This window comes from Mus caroli, chromosome 3 (genome assembly GCF_900094665.2).
Source record: "Mus caroli chromosome 3, CAROLI_EIJ_v1.1, whole genome shotgun sequence".
NCBI classification, from domain to species: Eukaryota; Metazoa; Chordata; class Mammalia; order Rodentia; family Muridae; genus Mus; species Mus caroli.
The window spans coordinates 86,822,416-86,837,834 of record NC_034572.1 but is presented as its reverse complement, the minus strand read 5'-3'; the positions used below and the strand labels follow the sequence as shown (position 1 = coordinate 86,837,834).

Below are 15,419 nucleotides of genomic sequence, written 5' to 3'. Positions count from 1 at the left end.
CTGAATATGCCAGTTGGATTGGCCTCATCTGTGCATAGTAAAAGATGACAGACAGTTTACTACCTATACTCTGTAGAGTGATCCATATTTCTGGTTATATGACTCAGTCAACTAATGTTAGATTCTATTCAATTCAAGGCACCACTGATCCCCAGATGTTAAAACTAATATGTGATAGCAGCCCTGACCAAGATAAACAAGAGTTTTGGTAGACTCAATAAAGAAGACTTTATTATCATAAAATACTGAAGAAGAAAGGCATTAGGTCATTGGGACAGTTTTAGAACTTGATATAGAATTTCAGCATTTCACAGATGAAGACATGAAGGACTGAAGAAAAGGAGAGCAGAAAACATGGGCTGGTCTTCCAAACGTGGCTTCCTCTGCATAGAATGTTTGAGATCTTCATGGCACTTATCAGCAGCAGTCCCCAGACTGCTGGCTACTGCCACAGCAGCCACTGCTGCCACCACTGCTGCCACAGCAGCCACTGCTGCCACAGCAGCCACTGCTGCCACCACTGCTGCCACAACAGCCACTGCTGCCACCACTGCTACAGCATCCAGAGCTGTGGCGATGACGACGGAGAGATCTGCGAGGCCTGTGGTGGCTCAGGCAGCAGCCACCACCCCCAGAGCTGCAGCAGCTACCAGAGCTGCAGCAGCCACCAGAGCTGCAACACCCCCCAGAGCTGGAGCCACAGCAACCCCCTGAACCCAGGCTACAGCAGGATGATACAGGGGGACACTTGGGAGGACATTTTGGGGGGCATTTTGGGGGACACTTCGGGGTCTGGCACTTGGGAGGGCACTTGGGGGTGCACTTGGGAGGAGGTTGGCACTGCTGCTGGCTCTGCTGGCAGGACATCTCAGTTGTGGGTGTTCAGGAGCTGTGAGAGAATCACATCCATGTTAGACACCAGACACTGGTTACCTGACCAATTCTGCCCCCTCCCTCCAGAAGGATTCCTGATCTTTGTAGAAACAACATCTATAGTCATTTCACTTATAATATTTTCACAGGTTGTCCTATCCTGTTCATGTCTTTAAACATCAGTAACCCATGCACATGATACACTGGGGTTATTTTTTAATCCAGGAGCAGTAAATAATTATCTAATGACATTTAAAAAGGTCTGCTACTCTTAGTCTATGTATATGTGCTCCTTCAGAGATAACGAATTATAAAGAAAAGTACAAACATTACTTGAAGATGATTTTAGTTTAAGGTCAGCATTTCAAAGGATCTTCTAGATCAGCCTTTGACAAATGTGTAAACCCTTTCAGACATTCCTTGGGAACACAAGCCCCTGTTCTGAGGGAAGGATTCAGTTGTATACAAATCACCACCTTCTCAGACTAATGGTGGCAAGGTCAGTGTCATCCTGGTGGTGTCCTATTGATCAGAGAAATATATGAACTGATCCCAGAAGCTGGGCTCTTTTTCTGTTCCAAGCCAAAATGAGACACTGCTGACTTTCCTGTCCTTAGCTTTTCATTGGTAAGGAGGGGAAGCCTTTTCTTCAAAAGCCAACCCCCTGGAAACTGTTCAGATGTATAGTCCTCTGTGCTTAATCATCTCATCCTATGGGGTCCCATACACTGAGCTTACTTTGTGCTCACCAGAACCAGAGTATCCAATCAATGCTTTCCCATGTCTCTCAGAACCACGGCTGTGGCTAGTGTCTGACTATGCTGCCATTGCCTTAACCTCACATTTGAACATAACATATCAATGTGGCCACAAGGCCCAGGAATCCTTCCTAGACTCCTGTCTATCTCTAGTCTGGCTTCACTCTGCAGACTCTGCCCTTACCTGTAGTGGACACTTACCAAGATGAAGGGTAGCACAAAGATCTGTGGGTTTCTCAGCCAGTGAGTGGATGGAAGCACCCTGTCCATAGGTCCTTTTATTCTGATCCTGGGCTCTGTCTCAGCCTGTGATACAGTGGCTAGAGATGGGATGCCCTGCCTTATGACACCCACATAGTTTTGTGATAGGTCACTAGCCTTCTTGAGACCAAGGCATGCTGCAATTATCATAGAAGATGACTTAGGCATGAAGGGAAGAGGTGAATTCCTAGATACTTAAACCTGGCATTCCTACAGGGTATCTGTGTTAGGAACTGGCCATTTTTCCATCACCCTCCTTTTGATTCTTTCTGTGACTTCTGCAACCTATAGCTCACATTGAGCTAATAAAACCTTGAAGTTTCTTGCATGACTAGTTTCATCCACACACTTCTATAGCTGTCCCTATGTGTATGAACTTTAGACATCCACAGCAGTAAAACCCTACATGATAGATCTAGCTCAGCACCAAGAAATGTTGAGGTGTGGTTCTGAAAGTTTATTTAGCCTGTGTCATTTTGCACTTAAACTATCACAATGGAATATTAAATAGAATATATTTGGAATATATGAAAATTAATGAAATTTCAAGTCACAGTTAAAAATGTCTCATAGAAAAAGAGCATCATTTTATATGGTATACAACAGACATGTATGTAAACCTCTAAATATGGGTGAGTAATCTGCTTTTTAAACACAGCAATTAAGAGAGGCGCTTATCAGTGAAGAATGCATATTGTTTTTGTGGAAAGGATCTGAGGTTGATTCCCAGAACCCAAGAGGGGCAACTCAAAACAAACTATAATTCTTGCTTTGGGGCATCTAACACCCTGTTCTTAACTCTAAAGGTAAAAATTGTATACACAAACAAGCATGCATACACACACACACACACACAAACATACAAATAAAAAATAAAACAGTAGCTTGGAAACAATTAAAAGAAGATGGAGATACTCATAATATCTATGAAAATGTCCTGGGAAACCCAGATTTTTGCAAATAAAATACTTATTTAAATAATAAAACAGTGAACATTACCAAGGAGAGTAAATTTTCTTATTTTTGCCTATTTCTTTACATTTGTCTTGTTAAATATATTCATATTGAATATTTCATGAATTTAAATCTGATCTTTCTTTAGGAATATAATACTCTTGTCTTTAATGTTTCAATATTGCTGTACATCTCTACAGAAGCCGGCCTGTCTCTCTCATATAAACTACATGATATCCTGGTAATGCCAGATGGCACATTAGTAAGAAGAAAGTCAGAAAACAGTTCACATGATGTGAAAAGAATGATGTTGTTCACCTATAAAATAACACAGGAATGGACCATATGCTGGGACATATTGTTAGTCTACTCCTGCATGTGAGACAAAGCAGCTAATGGGCCATATACATTCCCAACAATAGCTATCCAAAGTCATTACAGAGGACTTTTAAGAGAAATAAATAGCTTTATGACAACAGCCTTTTATGCTACTTATGCTGCAGAATTTTCTACCTTCTCTCAAATGTGTTCAGAGGTGATTGATGCTATTTTCTGGTCTTTGTTTATGATTTTCCCTAAAATGTATGTTACATCTTTTAGGTGTCTTGATAATGCAGCTTGATTTCACCTTCTTTCCTTTTAATCTATGATGTTTAATATAGTCAAGATAAATTCCTTAACCTTTTTTAGAATTCATGATTTTTTTCTTATCCTCAGTAGTTGAACACATTCATCCTGTAGATATTTGGTGTTGTTTATGTTTCTCACTAGCATCTTTATTGATATCTAAGCTTAGAGACAGATATTTCTAAAGACTTGGATCATCCCAAAGATCTAACCTCTGAGACAGAGTGAGGTATGTGTGGCCACATGACCTTGAAAAATCATTCACTGCTTCAACTTTGTTGACTTTATTCTCCTGCCCATTTGCTACAATAGCCTTAGTTATTGGGAGAAGTCAGGAAATGATCCCTGGTTTCCACAATAGCAGTTATGTCTGCCTCACCTTGGAACTTCTGGAATGGTTTGGCTGAGATACCAACTAGTCCACACTCATGCCTCTGTGCAGAACAACACCCAGGTTCTCAGGTGACCTGCATGAGCATAGGTATGTATGAGTAGCATGTTAGCTGGAAGAAAACTAGAACCAAGTCTTGAGTGTGAGCTCTGGAGACTTAAGCCTCAAGTTAATACGAATACCATGACTAGTAAGCAGTTGACAGTCTGAGGTTTTCAGTTATCAGGTGTTTCCTATGAGGCCCAACAAAAAGCAGGAGGAATCGACAATCCCAAAGTTGCAGTTGTGGCATATGCTTGGGGTTATCAAATAGCTCTCCAATTACACTTGAGATCTCCTCAATGAGAGGAAAATCATGCCGGGTATTGAAACCTAGACAATTATCCAGGGCTAGTGATGTATGAGTATTGGAGGAAAACTTATCAAAATCAATTTACTTTATCAGATAACCCTCAACTACACTCTAGATATCTGTCTCTATACCCCACAAAAGTGTAGTCCTCAACTCCTCATTAAGTAAAAATTCTTTTCTAAACAGAGATAATTAAAGAATACCACAACCATTCAACAAATGAAGATTGTAAGGATCAGTTCCAAAAGATCTGCATAACAACTTCAGCAACAGAGGTTCAACTGTCATTATGGAATAGCAAGTGAAAAAATTGTAAGGGCCAGAAGATCAGGGAGTTTCCTATGAGAATGTGTCTTCTAATAATATCGTAGGTCATACCCATAAAGTCTCACCAGCATGGCTGCCTAAACATGAGCTGAACAATAGCAACAATAAGCATTCAAAGTGAACAGAGGAAAGTCCTTGAGGCTTCAACCCTACTGAAAGGACTAAGAAATGCTGAGAGCAGGCAAAGTCTTTCCTGGGAAAGAGCACATCAATGAGTTGCCTAATATAAAATGTTTAGCTATAAAATACATCCACAGATAACATTGTGTTGACAGAGATATTGCCCCACCCCTCCCGCTGATAAGTATCTGTACTTCCCTTTTTGCTTGTGCATTTAAGCCTTGGGCCTTTCTCAATACATTTGGGGTCTTGATGCAAAAAAAAAAAAATTGGGAATTTGTTTCAATTTTCTGTCTATAATAAACATTATTAAAAAAAAGAGGCAATGAATTTGAAAACGGTCAAAGAGGGGTGTGTGGTAGTGTTTTGGAGCGATAAAAGGAAATAGGATGATGACATAGTTGTATTGAAATCTCAAAATCAAAAGAAAATAACTTTCTACTTGACATGCTAATTTTAAAAATGAGCAGAAAACTACATACAGCAGAGTAAAATATAACTGAAAACCAAATTTCATTATAAGCACAGACAACAGCATCTTATTTCTAAAAAAATAGCACATAAATTATATATTTCTGCATGGATCTTAATCCTACCAGGAAAAGGTTGGTTCATAATATCTATGCCACTATTGTCCCAATGGGCCTATTATGCCATTCCTGCCATGACTATAGCTCATAAGGTCCTGGTAGGATAATACTTTTGAAGACTTTTTCTCCCATCCACCAGAAACAAATATAGCATTTTTTTAGACTCTTAAAAGTAATCAGCATGTTGTAAATGCCCTCATTAGTACCAAAGTGTTTGCCTATGCACTGTGACAAAAGTGATTGGTGCTTTCAAAAAGATCTTAACCATCAGCTTCTGGTTCATAACCCTAAATAGCCACAATAGTTCATATTCTTTTGGTCATCTTTTTGGTCAAACATTCGCCAATGACATAAGGAGAATTATCATAGCATGGTTATGGATCTATACTACTCTATGCTGTACTTCAGTGAATCACTGCCTACTGGTGATAGTAAAACACACACACATACATACTTTCTTGTGGCATTACTAACATCTATTGTGTGAGATTTTCCTACCCACCCCCTCTCTGCCTTCTCCTCCCACTTCTTCCCTTGGATTTAGAAGGGGCTCTTGAAGGGCTTAGTAGGAGAAATAAATGGTAACCATCAACAAACTATATGATATACATGTGACAAAATTGATAAATATATAAATATATTAAAATATTGAGAATGGAGCACATTAAATAATAAAAACATGATAGTTGGTTTGAGTACTTGGATTCTAGAATTGTGGAACAATGGCTTATCAGTAAATGCAATAGAGTGTATGAATAAACAGGTTCAAGGTCATGATACTCTTCTACATTGATGCCAAAAAAGCCTACAGAAAATGAAACATCCTTTGTGAACCAAGCAGTGAAGAAATTAGGAATCCTAATAAAGTAAAAGTAAAATTATTTCATTGTAAATTGAGAAGAAGACAAGGATGTTCACTTTCTTCATTTACGAAATTTTAGGTAGAGGCCTGAGATAGAAAGTCATAAAAAAGATTCAAACAAAAAAGGAGAAAATTACCTCTGTTTGCAGAAAATATTAACCTATATGCAAAATGCCCTAAATTGACACTAGAAAAAATTCAGATTCAATGTTTTACAAAATCAATATTCCATGTTTAGTATTATTTGTATAATTAAAAACTGAACACATTATGGAAGAACTCAGGAAACATCCCCTTTGCATTGGAGCATTTGAAAAAAAATTGCCAGAAATAAACAAAATCAAGGAGGTAAGAGAGTTCTACATTGATGCTTTATGACACTAAAGAAAGGCATTGAAAGAAACAGTAAAGATGGGAAGGCTTCCCATTTTAATGTAATAACAGAAATATTCTGTGAAAATAATTAATTATAGAAAGCAAACTTCAATTCAATCATCATCAAATACTGCACGATAGAAACTTTAAGTGAAATAGAAAAGCAACTGTAAAACTTGCATGGTATTTAATGGAGCTCACACCAACAAAGTAATCAAACATGGAAAACTCAAGTCCAGAAGTATCAAAGTACCTACTTTCAAATTTTCTATTTCAGGATAAAATTATTATATTAAATAGCATAAACTGCAGAATACTGCCAGGAAATATTGGGTATATCAGTAACGTAGACATCAGAAGCCAAAGATAACCCTACACAGAGAGAGTGTGATCTTTGATTGATTGGTCTGGAATTCTCTTTCTTTGTTGAGTCTTTGTGTAGTTTAGTTATCAGGATAACTATGGCCTCATAGAATGAGCTTGGCAATGTTCCTTCTGTTTCTATTTTGTGGAATAGTTTGAGGAATATTAGTATTAGTGCTTCTATGAAAGTCTGGTAGAATTCTGCTCTAAAACCATCTAGTCCTGAGCCTTTTTGGTTGGGAGACTTTTAGTAACTGCCTTCATTTCCTTGGAGGTTATAAGACTATTTCAATTTTTTACCTGATCTTGATTTAAGTTTGGGAAGTGGTATGTACAAGAAAACAAGAAAATCATCCTTTTTTTATTTTAATATTTTGTATGGTACAGACTTTTAAGACCTAATGATTCTTTGGATTTCTTCAGTGTCTATTGTTATGATTCCATTTTCATTTCTGATTTTGTTTATTTGGATACTATCTCTCTGCCTTTTAATTAGTTTGGCTAAAGGTTTGTCTATTGTAACATAATGTTAAATGCTGTTATGTTAATATTAATTGTATTTTCTCTTGGACTCTAAGATGACTGCTTCATTGCTTTGCTTGTTTATAGGTAAAATGGAAAAAACAAAAGAAAACTCATTCATCATTGGTTTCTGTAAAATTCATAGAAAAACTATTTTTGAGATTAAATCATTTCTGGATAGAGATCACCAGCATTCCTTATATTGCATGAGATGGAGAAATAGAGACACTTTGACAAATAGAGCACTGGTAAACCAATTGTTTCTTATCCATATGGTAATGTGAACCTGAAACCTATACTACAGGGTATGTAGATGAGCCTTAAATTCCAGTCTTCCTGAAGAAGGCATAGTACTCACACATCATCATAGTCACACATGTGAAATGAGGACTTGAGTATGTATATGCAGAGAGGCAGAGGTATGGATCAGCTGGCATCTCAATCTTGTCATCCTAGAAGGTGGAGTTTGGAGTTGCAGACATGCCATTGCAGAAACCAGGAAGAGATTCCTGACTTGTCTACATTACTAAGCTCTTGGAGCACCCTGAGCAGGAGATATGGCCTCATACTCCACTCTCTCAGGATGTACATTGTTATGTAGTAACCTGAGACATAAGGAGTAGTTATTTATATTCTGAAACATCACTGATCATGTCCACAGTGTGGTTTAAAAGGTTTAAAATAGCCAATGTGGACATCATTCTGGTATTTTAGGTTTATTTATGTGTATGAACACTTGTATGTGTGTATGTATTCATGCTTGATACCATGGGTGTCAGAAGAGAGTGTTGGATCCCCTTAAATTATAGGCTTTTATGAGCCATCTAATGTGGGTGCTGAAAATCAAACCCAGGTCCTTTGCAAGAGTAGCAAGTATGCTTAACCACTGTGCCATCTCTCCAGTCTCAAGTACCCTATTTTAGTTAATGAAAATCAAAGTATAAAACTTTAGTCAAGCTTTTCCTACTTGGGCCCGGTAGAATGGCTCCCGCAAAGAAGGGTGTCGAGAAGAAGAAGGGCCGTTCTGCCATCAACGAGGTGGTGACCCGAGAATACACCATCAACATTCACAAGTGCATCCATGGAGCGGGCTTCAAAAAGCGTGCTCCTCGGGCACTCAAAGAAATTCGGAAGTTTGCCATGAAGGAAATGGGAACACCAGATGTGCGCATTGACACCAGGCTCAATAAGGCCGTCTGGGCCAAGGGAATAAGGAACGTTCCATATCGCATCCGAGTATGCTTGTTCAGAAAACATAAAGAGGATGAGGATTCCCCAAACAAGGTCTACACGCTGGTAACTTATGTGCCTGTTACCACATTAAAAAATCTACAGACGGTCAATGTGAATGAGAACTAACCTGCTCATGTCAAATAAAGTTGCACAACTGCCAAACAAACAAACAAACAAACAAACAAACAAACAAAAAAAAAACCTTTAGTCAAGTTTTCAGTGTTCATTATAATCTCATGTACATGGCCTAGCACATGAGTGACACCAAAATACAGGAGTGATGGACTTGTACTTTCCAGATGACCAAAGGCCATAGCACTGTGTTACAATGAGAAGCATATTCAAACTACAGACAATAATGTGGCTCAGCCCTGAACAACTGTAAGATGGAAAATAATAAATAGTTGAATAGAGATTGAGGAGAAGCCATAGTTCACACTGGAGTTTGAATCTCTCACTTTTTCTTAGTCTGCTTTCTATTGCTGCGATAAGACACTGACCAGAATCAACTTGAAGGTTAGAGGGGTTTATTTGGTTTACCTATCCTAGATAGGTAGATAGTCCATTGGGGGAAGCCAAGGAAGAATGAAGGACAGTAACTGAAGCAGAAACAATGGAGAAATGCTGCTTACTAGCTTTGTCCCTCTGGCTTTCTCAGTTTGCCTTTTTATATATCCCAGAATCACTTGCCTAGGGACCATACTGCCTATAGTGAGCTGGGCCTTTCCCCATTAGTCATTATTTAAGAAAAACCCCACAGGCTTGCTCCCAGGCCAATCTCATTGAGACATTTTCTCAGTTGGGGTTTTGTACCAAGTTGACAAAATCTAACTTGCACAGCAAGGCACATACTTCAGCAGTAACTAAGTGTTAACTATTTAGGTGTGATGTGAAAAATGAATTAAGGAATGACCACATTGTTGCACTTCTACCTAAGCTTTTCACATTACAACACCACCCTGCCTTCTTCAAAGTTCATAATCAAGAACCATGAAGTCAAGAAAATAATCAACAAAAGCATCTTAGTGTTTTATTTTTTTGTTTATGGTTTGCATTGGTCCTCATTCATTACTATCCTTGGATCTGCCTGGCAGTGGAGACAATTTTCAGAGAACTCTGGGCATCTGGGTACATATCAATGTTGTAGGCTCAGAGCAAAAGTGAGTTAGATTATAGATAGACAGACAGGCAGGCAGACAGACAGACAGATAGATATGTTAGATAAAAGATGATCACCAGAAAAATGATTTTTGATTAAAAAAGACATGAACCTCTCAAATTTGTAGTCACTGCCCTTATGTATACATATGTGTATGTCTTCCCCACATTTCACTTAGCCCATCAATCTCATCGAAACAGATTTGTCCCAAGGCTTCTCAGTGAAGGGTCCATCAATTGTTAAGGAGAAAATGAATTTCCCCTCATATGATTCAATCTGATTTTGGTTGTTGATATTTCATTGTGTTAGTATATTTCTTTAAATTAATCCTCATAGTCAGGTTTGACTTTTCAAAAACTTTGGCTTACAATAAATTTCAACCCTTTTCATTAAAAGAGTACATTTGTACAATTTAAAAATACCATTTTGTATAAAGACTATGGCTGTGAAGGACAGAGAAAATGTTGAAAAAGGAGGAGCTTTAAAAATAAAGGTACAAGCCCATTCCTGGTAAGTATTTAGGACATGTGATCTTAAAGCTCACCTGACTACACATGGAAAAGTGCCTAGTACCTAGTTGTCAAAATGGAGAAACAGATGTTAACAGTCCCAAGTCTTCTCTCTTCGTTTCTCATCCTTGGTCATCATAGCCTTCAGAAATCCAAAACTTCACATGAATATGAAGAGCAAAGTTATGACTCTGCTTCTTCTAAGAGTCTCATACTGCTTCAATCTTAGGATTTCCCCAGTTAAGTTCTCATCAGGATAAAAGGGAAGGCTATTTAAAAACATTAAAACAACAACAATGAGTAGATTCACTGACTTTAGAAAGAACTATATTTTACATTTTTATATTTTCTGTTGGTATTATTTATACTAAATAGTGAGGTTCACTATGAACTTTTCAGATGAGAATGACATAGGTTAATCATATCTATCACTCTTAAATCATTTTGAAAAAAAGTCTATAGCTTGCCCCTACACAGGTAATTTGTCACAGAGCTACTACGTACAAGACTTTCCACAAACTACTGTTTTTTTATTTGTATTTTTCATTTTCTCCATTTTTGGTGATACTCTTTGACTTTTACAAGCCCTTTATGAATAATCCTCATCGATATTGAAGTAATATAGGTAAAGAGAGAAAATGAGACAAATAAACTGATTTTAAAATGTGATCTCAGCTTATCTGGGTTCAGCTGGGTCTCTTGTGACCAGGATTTTGTCCATTCTGACAGAAGTACTCCTATGACAGAAATCCTTGAAACATGAGATTAAGGATGACAGGAATCCACTTGCTAGCTTTATGCTTACGTCATAGCCCAAGATGAATGACGGATCCATGAACCTCATGGAGGAAGGCTAGTAAGGAACATTTTGGTCATTGCTAGTCACAAGACCATGTGAGTGTCAGAAGGCGGGGCCAGTCAGTCATACCCAGCCACTGTCTCACAGGCTGGGGCAGAGCCTAGGATCAGAATAAAAGGCTGAGAGGCCGAGATCTCCATTCATACACCTCCTGAGGTGCCCAAGGATCTTGTGCTACCTGTCATCTTGGTAAGTGTTCACTGGGGACAAGAGCATGGCCTGTACCAGAAGGAAGCTAAGAGGAGATCTGGAGGACTCAATAGCCTACAGAACTGACAGAACACAGAACATGGGATGGGGGATGGAAGTGTTGGGGGAAAGTGGTGGGGAAAGATACTTTGATTCTATGGAAAGCAGTAGAAGGAACTGGGTACTTCCGATTTTGAATCAGAAGACAATAATATGCCCTTTCATGGAGTAGCCCCTCAGGAAAAGATCCTGAAACACAGAAAGCTGTAACCTTGGTAGACTTCAGGAGGAAGAGGAAGGGCTTCTGGTAACACAGCCCTGGGATAACTTAAAAAAAAAGACTAACAAGGAGGACAGAGCAGCCATGAATTGGAATTTCATCACAGGCTACTCAGAACTTTTAAGACATACCAGCACAAGACTTTTTATGTCAACGCCCAGTCAACATGGGATGTTGAGTTCAGACTTGCAGGAAAGGAGGGAACAGACCTGGTTCATGCTTTCAGGAATGAGATATGTATTTTATGAAATGGCATTAGAACACTGATCAATAGTCATCATTTTCTTCTCTGACATCACTATCATAATCAGTTTCAGAAGCTTGAGGAATCTGTGAAAATCTCATCTGAATCACCATATGGCATATTGCCATAGATCAAGTCCAATGGCATTTTAAAACATGTCATTCAGAATTATTACTTGGAGGAGGAAATTAGTCTGAATATGCCTCCAGACTATGAAATCTCTCAACTTGGAAGCTGTTACAGGAGATTGTATTTTTTTAAAAGAATAAGAACCTGTTTTTGTCTTTGTTTTCCTGTCAAAGCTTATAAGATGATTTGATTCTGCAGGCCAGTACTGCAGAAGATCTTGGGGTTTGATAGAAATAAAACTAATGACTATGGGTTTTCTATGACTATCAGTGATATTTAGAGGTGGATAGGATGGACCCAGGATCCTGGTTGTAACTTGCATTATGATTCTTCCACAGCCCCAGAGCATTCACCAGCAGAGATGTCCTGCCAGCAGAACCAGCAGCAGTGCCAGCCCCCTCCCAAGTGTCCTCCCAAGTGTCAGACCCCCAAATGCCCTCCAAAATGCCCCCCTAAGTGTCCTCCCAAGTGCCCCCCTATGTCTTCCTGCTGTAGCCTGGGTTCAGGGGGTTGCTGTGGCTCCAGCTCTGGGGGCTGCTGCAGCTCTGGTGGCTGCTGCAGTTCTGGGGGTGGAGGCTGCTGTCTGAGCCACCACAGACCCCGCAGATCCCTCCGTCGCCATCGCCATAGCTCTGGATGCTGTGGCAGTGGTGGCAGCAGTGGCTGCTGTGGCAGCAGTGGTGGCAGCAGTGGCTGCTGTGGCAGCAGTGGTGGCAGCAGTGGCTGCTGTGGCAGCAGTGGTGGCAGCAGTGGCTGCTGTGGCAGTAGCCAGCAGTCTGGGGGCTGCTGCTGACCTGAGCACCTAACACTTTAGACAAGCCATTCAGGAGGAAGCCATGTTCAGTGGACCTTCCCTGACCTGTTCTTCTCTCCTGCTGTTCTCTGTGTCCTGGGCTCAAAGATGCTGTAGTCTTGTGGGATATCCCCTTTTGAAGGACCTGTATTCTCAGGGACAAAGTAATAAAGTGCTTCTCTCACAATCTTTTCTAGACTCTTGATCATTTGATTACAAGCATCTTACAGATCAGTTTTGCCAATCAAGGCTCAGTTGTTCCAAAGATGATTCAGAAACCTGGGGCTGTGTGGAACAGTAGCAGGCTAACTCATGGGTTGTGGACAGTGACTCCTCCCTCACCTTTACTGCCTACAGTGATGGTCAGTCTATCCCATATGTTGCCCATTGGTGTTACTGTTTCTTTAAGGATTCACATCTATTTTTATATGTTTATATATTCTACTCCATTATGTTAGTAAGTATGATAGTAGCATTTATAAGAGCCTGTATGATGTGAGAGGTCAACAACATTTAATACCTCTTTGCTATAGTGAAAATTGCTAACAAACAATGTATCCTTTAAATGGAAGGTATTTGATTGCTTATTTAATCAACAACCTATGATTTGATTCCAACCTCTCCTCACAATCGGAATTAACTAGAGGAGTTACAGAACACAGAATTTGAAAGAAGAAACTTAAACTTCACCCAAGAATTTAAGGAATTAAAAGCAGTCATAAGATGAAATTCAATAAACTTAAAGCCAATAAACGCCTGAGTGATTCTCAAAAAACAGAAGCATAAAGCCCATGGAAATGACAAACACAATCATTCAGAACAGAGATAGAAACATTAAGGAGGACTCAGGCTTAAATGAAAATGGAATTGAAAAACACAATAACTCCAGAAGAAAACTCTAGAAGCCTGATAAGTAGGGTTAATCAAGCAGAAGACAGAATGTCAGAATTCAAAGGTAAAGTAGACAATCTAGCTGACCTAAACAAAGAATATTAAATAGTCGAGATTAAATAAGCAAAGAAATTAAATGTTTTTTTAAACACCGGGGGAAAATCTTGTAGGAAATGTAAGACACCATGAAAAGACCTTCTAATTTTAGAAAGGAGGAGGGAGAAGAATTCCATGCCACTGGTGTAGACCAGATTTTGAATAAGAACATGGAAGAATGCTTACCCAAACTTGGGAAACACACCCCCTTAGAGAAACAAGACAGATACAGAAAACCAAATAGACAAGACTAGAAAAGAAAATCCCTGTGGTAAATCATAGTTAATACACTAAGTATATAGAGCATAAAATGTATTGAAGTCTGGAAGACAAAAAATACAAGTCACATATGTAGGAAACCCTATCAGAATGATGTCTGATTTCTTAATGGAAGTTTGAAGGCCAGAAAACTTGGAACATGTATTCCAAGCACTAAAAGCTCATGTATCCAGTGACACTATCTGCCACATTGATGGAGAAAGAAAAAATTTCTATTATGTAAAGAATCTAAATTTTTTATATTTGGTGAGGAGATATGGCTCCATGGTTAAGAGTATACATTGTTTCCCCAGAGGGTTCAAATTTGATTCTCAGCACCAATGTCAGTTGGCTTACAATTGCCTTTAACTTTACCTCCAGAAAAATCAGAATCCTCTGGTCTCTGTGCTTGATTGTACTCATGTTTGCACACACACATGCACGCACACACACATACACACACACACACACAAACACACACACACACTCAAAATAATAAAAATAGGTTTTATTAAATTTTAAAGAAAATATAGGTAGCAGTATTTCAGTCTGAAAGAGAATGAGCATAATCAATAGACTGGAATAAAATTTGGAGTCATAATTACTATAATGCAGAGTGCTATTGATAACAGAACAAAGAGCAACACAAAAGACACCACCACCATAATATTTAACATAAACAGTTTTTCCTTTGTATTAAACCTATTTTTCTTTCTCATACAATATAGTTGAAACACGGTTTTCCCTTCCTCTACTCCTACCAGTTCCTCCCCCCACCTTTTCTCTCATCTGGATCCACTCCCTTGATGTTTTTCATAAAAAGAACAGACTTCTATGAGATAACAACAAAACATAATAAAATAAAATGAAAACAATTATATTGAAGATAAGCTAACAGAAAGACATAAGAGCCCCAAGAGAAGACACAAGAATCAGAGACCTACTTGTTCACACATTCGGGAGACCCATAAAAGAACTAAACTAAGAGCTAAAGTATATGTGCAGAGGACCTGGTACAGATCCCTGGAGGCCCTGAGACTGCTGCCTCAGTGTCTATGAGCTCATATGTACTTTGCTTAGTTGTTTTAGATGGGCAAGTTCTGTTGTCCTCGGTCTGGTCTCCCCAATTCCTTCAGTCTTCTCTTCTACAGGGTTCCTTAAGTTCTGTGGGGAAGGATTTGATGGAAACATCCTATTTAGAGATCTTAACATATACATTTCAATAATAATTTTAAATATTCATAGCATCAGCTCTTCAATCACAAGACAGAGGCTGGTTGAATGGATCAAGAAAAAAAAAAATCCAGGTTGGGCATGTTGGCGAATGCCTTTAATCCCAGCACTTGGGAGGCAGAAGCAAGCAAATTTCTGAGTTTGAGGCCAGCGTGGTCTACAGAGTGAGTT

The 15,419-nt window shown here is 38.9% G+C and overlaps 2 protein-coding genes and 1 pseudogene across 2 annotated transcripts; 2 read left to right on the top strand and 1 right to left on the bottom strand.

The window, feature by feature from the left end:
• Positions 1-210: 210 nt before the first annotated feature.
• On the bottom strand, positions 211-1,884 carry LOC110290630 (late cornified envelope protein 1F-like). The gene is made up of 2 exons (XM_021157216.1): positions 1,833-1,884; positions 211-889 (listed from the first exon to the last, which is right to left on the bottom strand). Exon 2 carries the CDS (start codon positions 865-867, stop codon positions 418-420), a length of 450 nt encoding a protein of 149 aa, XP_021012875.1. The 5' UTR covers positions 868-889; positions 1,833-1,884; the 3' UTR covers positions 211-417.
• A 6,457-nt stretch (positions 1,885-8,341) lies between these two features.
• LOC110291632 lies at positions 8,342-8,734 on the top strand (annotated as a pseudogene).
• Positions 8,735-11,273: 2,539 nt separating this feature from the next.
• LOC110291992 (late cornified envelope protein 1F-like) lies at positions 11,274-12,957 on the top strand. Its single transcript, XM_021159159.1, has 2 exons — positions 11,274-11,324; positions 12,316-12,957. Exon 2 carries the CDS (start codon positions 12,339-12,341, stop codon positions 12,768-12,770), a length of 432 nt encoding a protein of 143 aa, XP_021014818.1. The 5' UTR covers positions 11,274-11,324; positions 12,316-12,338; the 3' UTR covers positions 12,771-12,957.
• The last annotated feature ends 2,462 nt before the right edge of the window (positions 12,958-15,419 follow it).

Bases quoted from the DNA above. Each gene is read 5' to 3' on its own strand.
- LOC110291992 (XM_021159159.1), top strand. From the start codon at position 12,339: ATGTCCTGCCAGCAGAACCAGCAGCAGTGCCAGCCCCCTCCCAAGTGT.
- LOC110290630 (XM_021157216.1), bottom strand. From the start codon at position 867: ATGTCCTGCCAGCAGAGCCAGCAGCAGTGCCAACCTCCTCCCAAGTGC.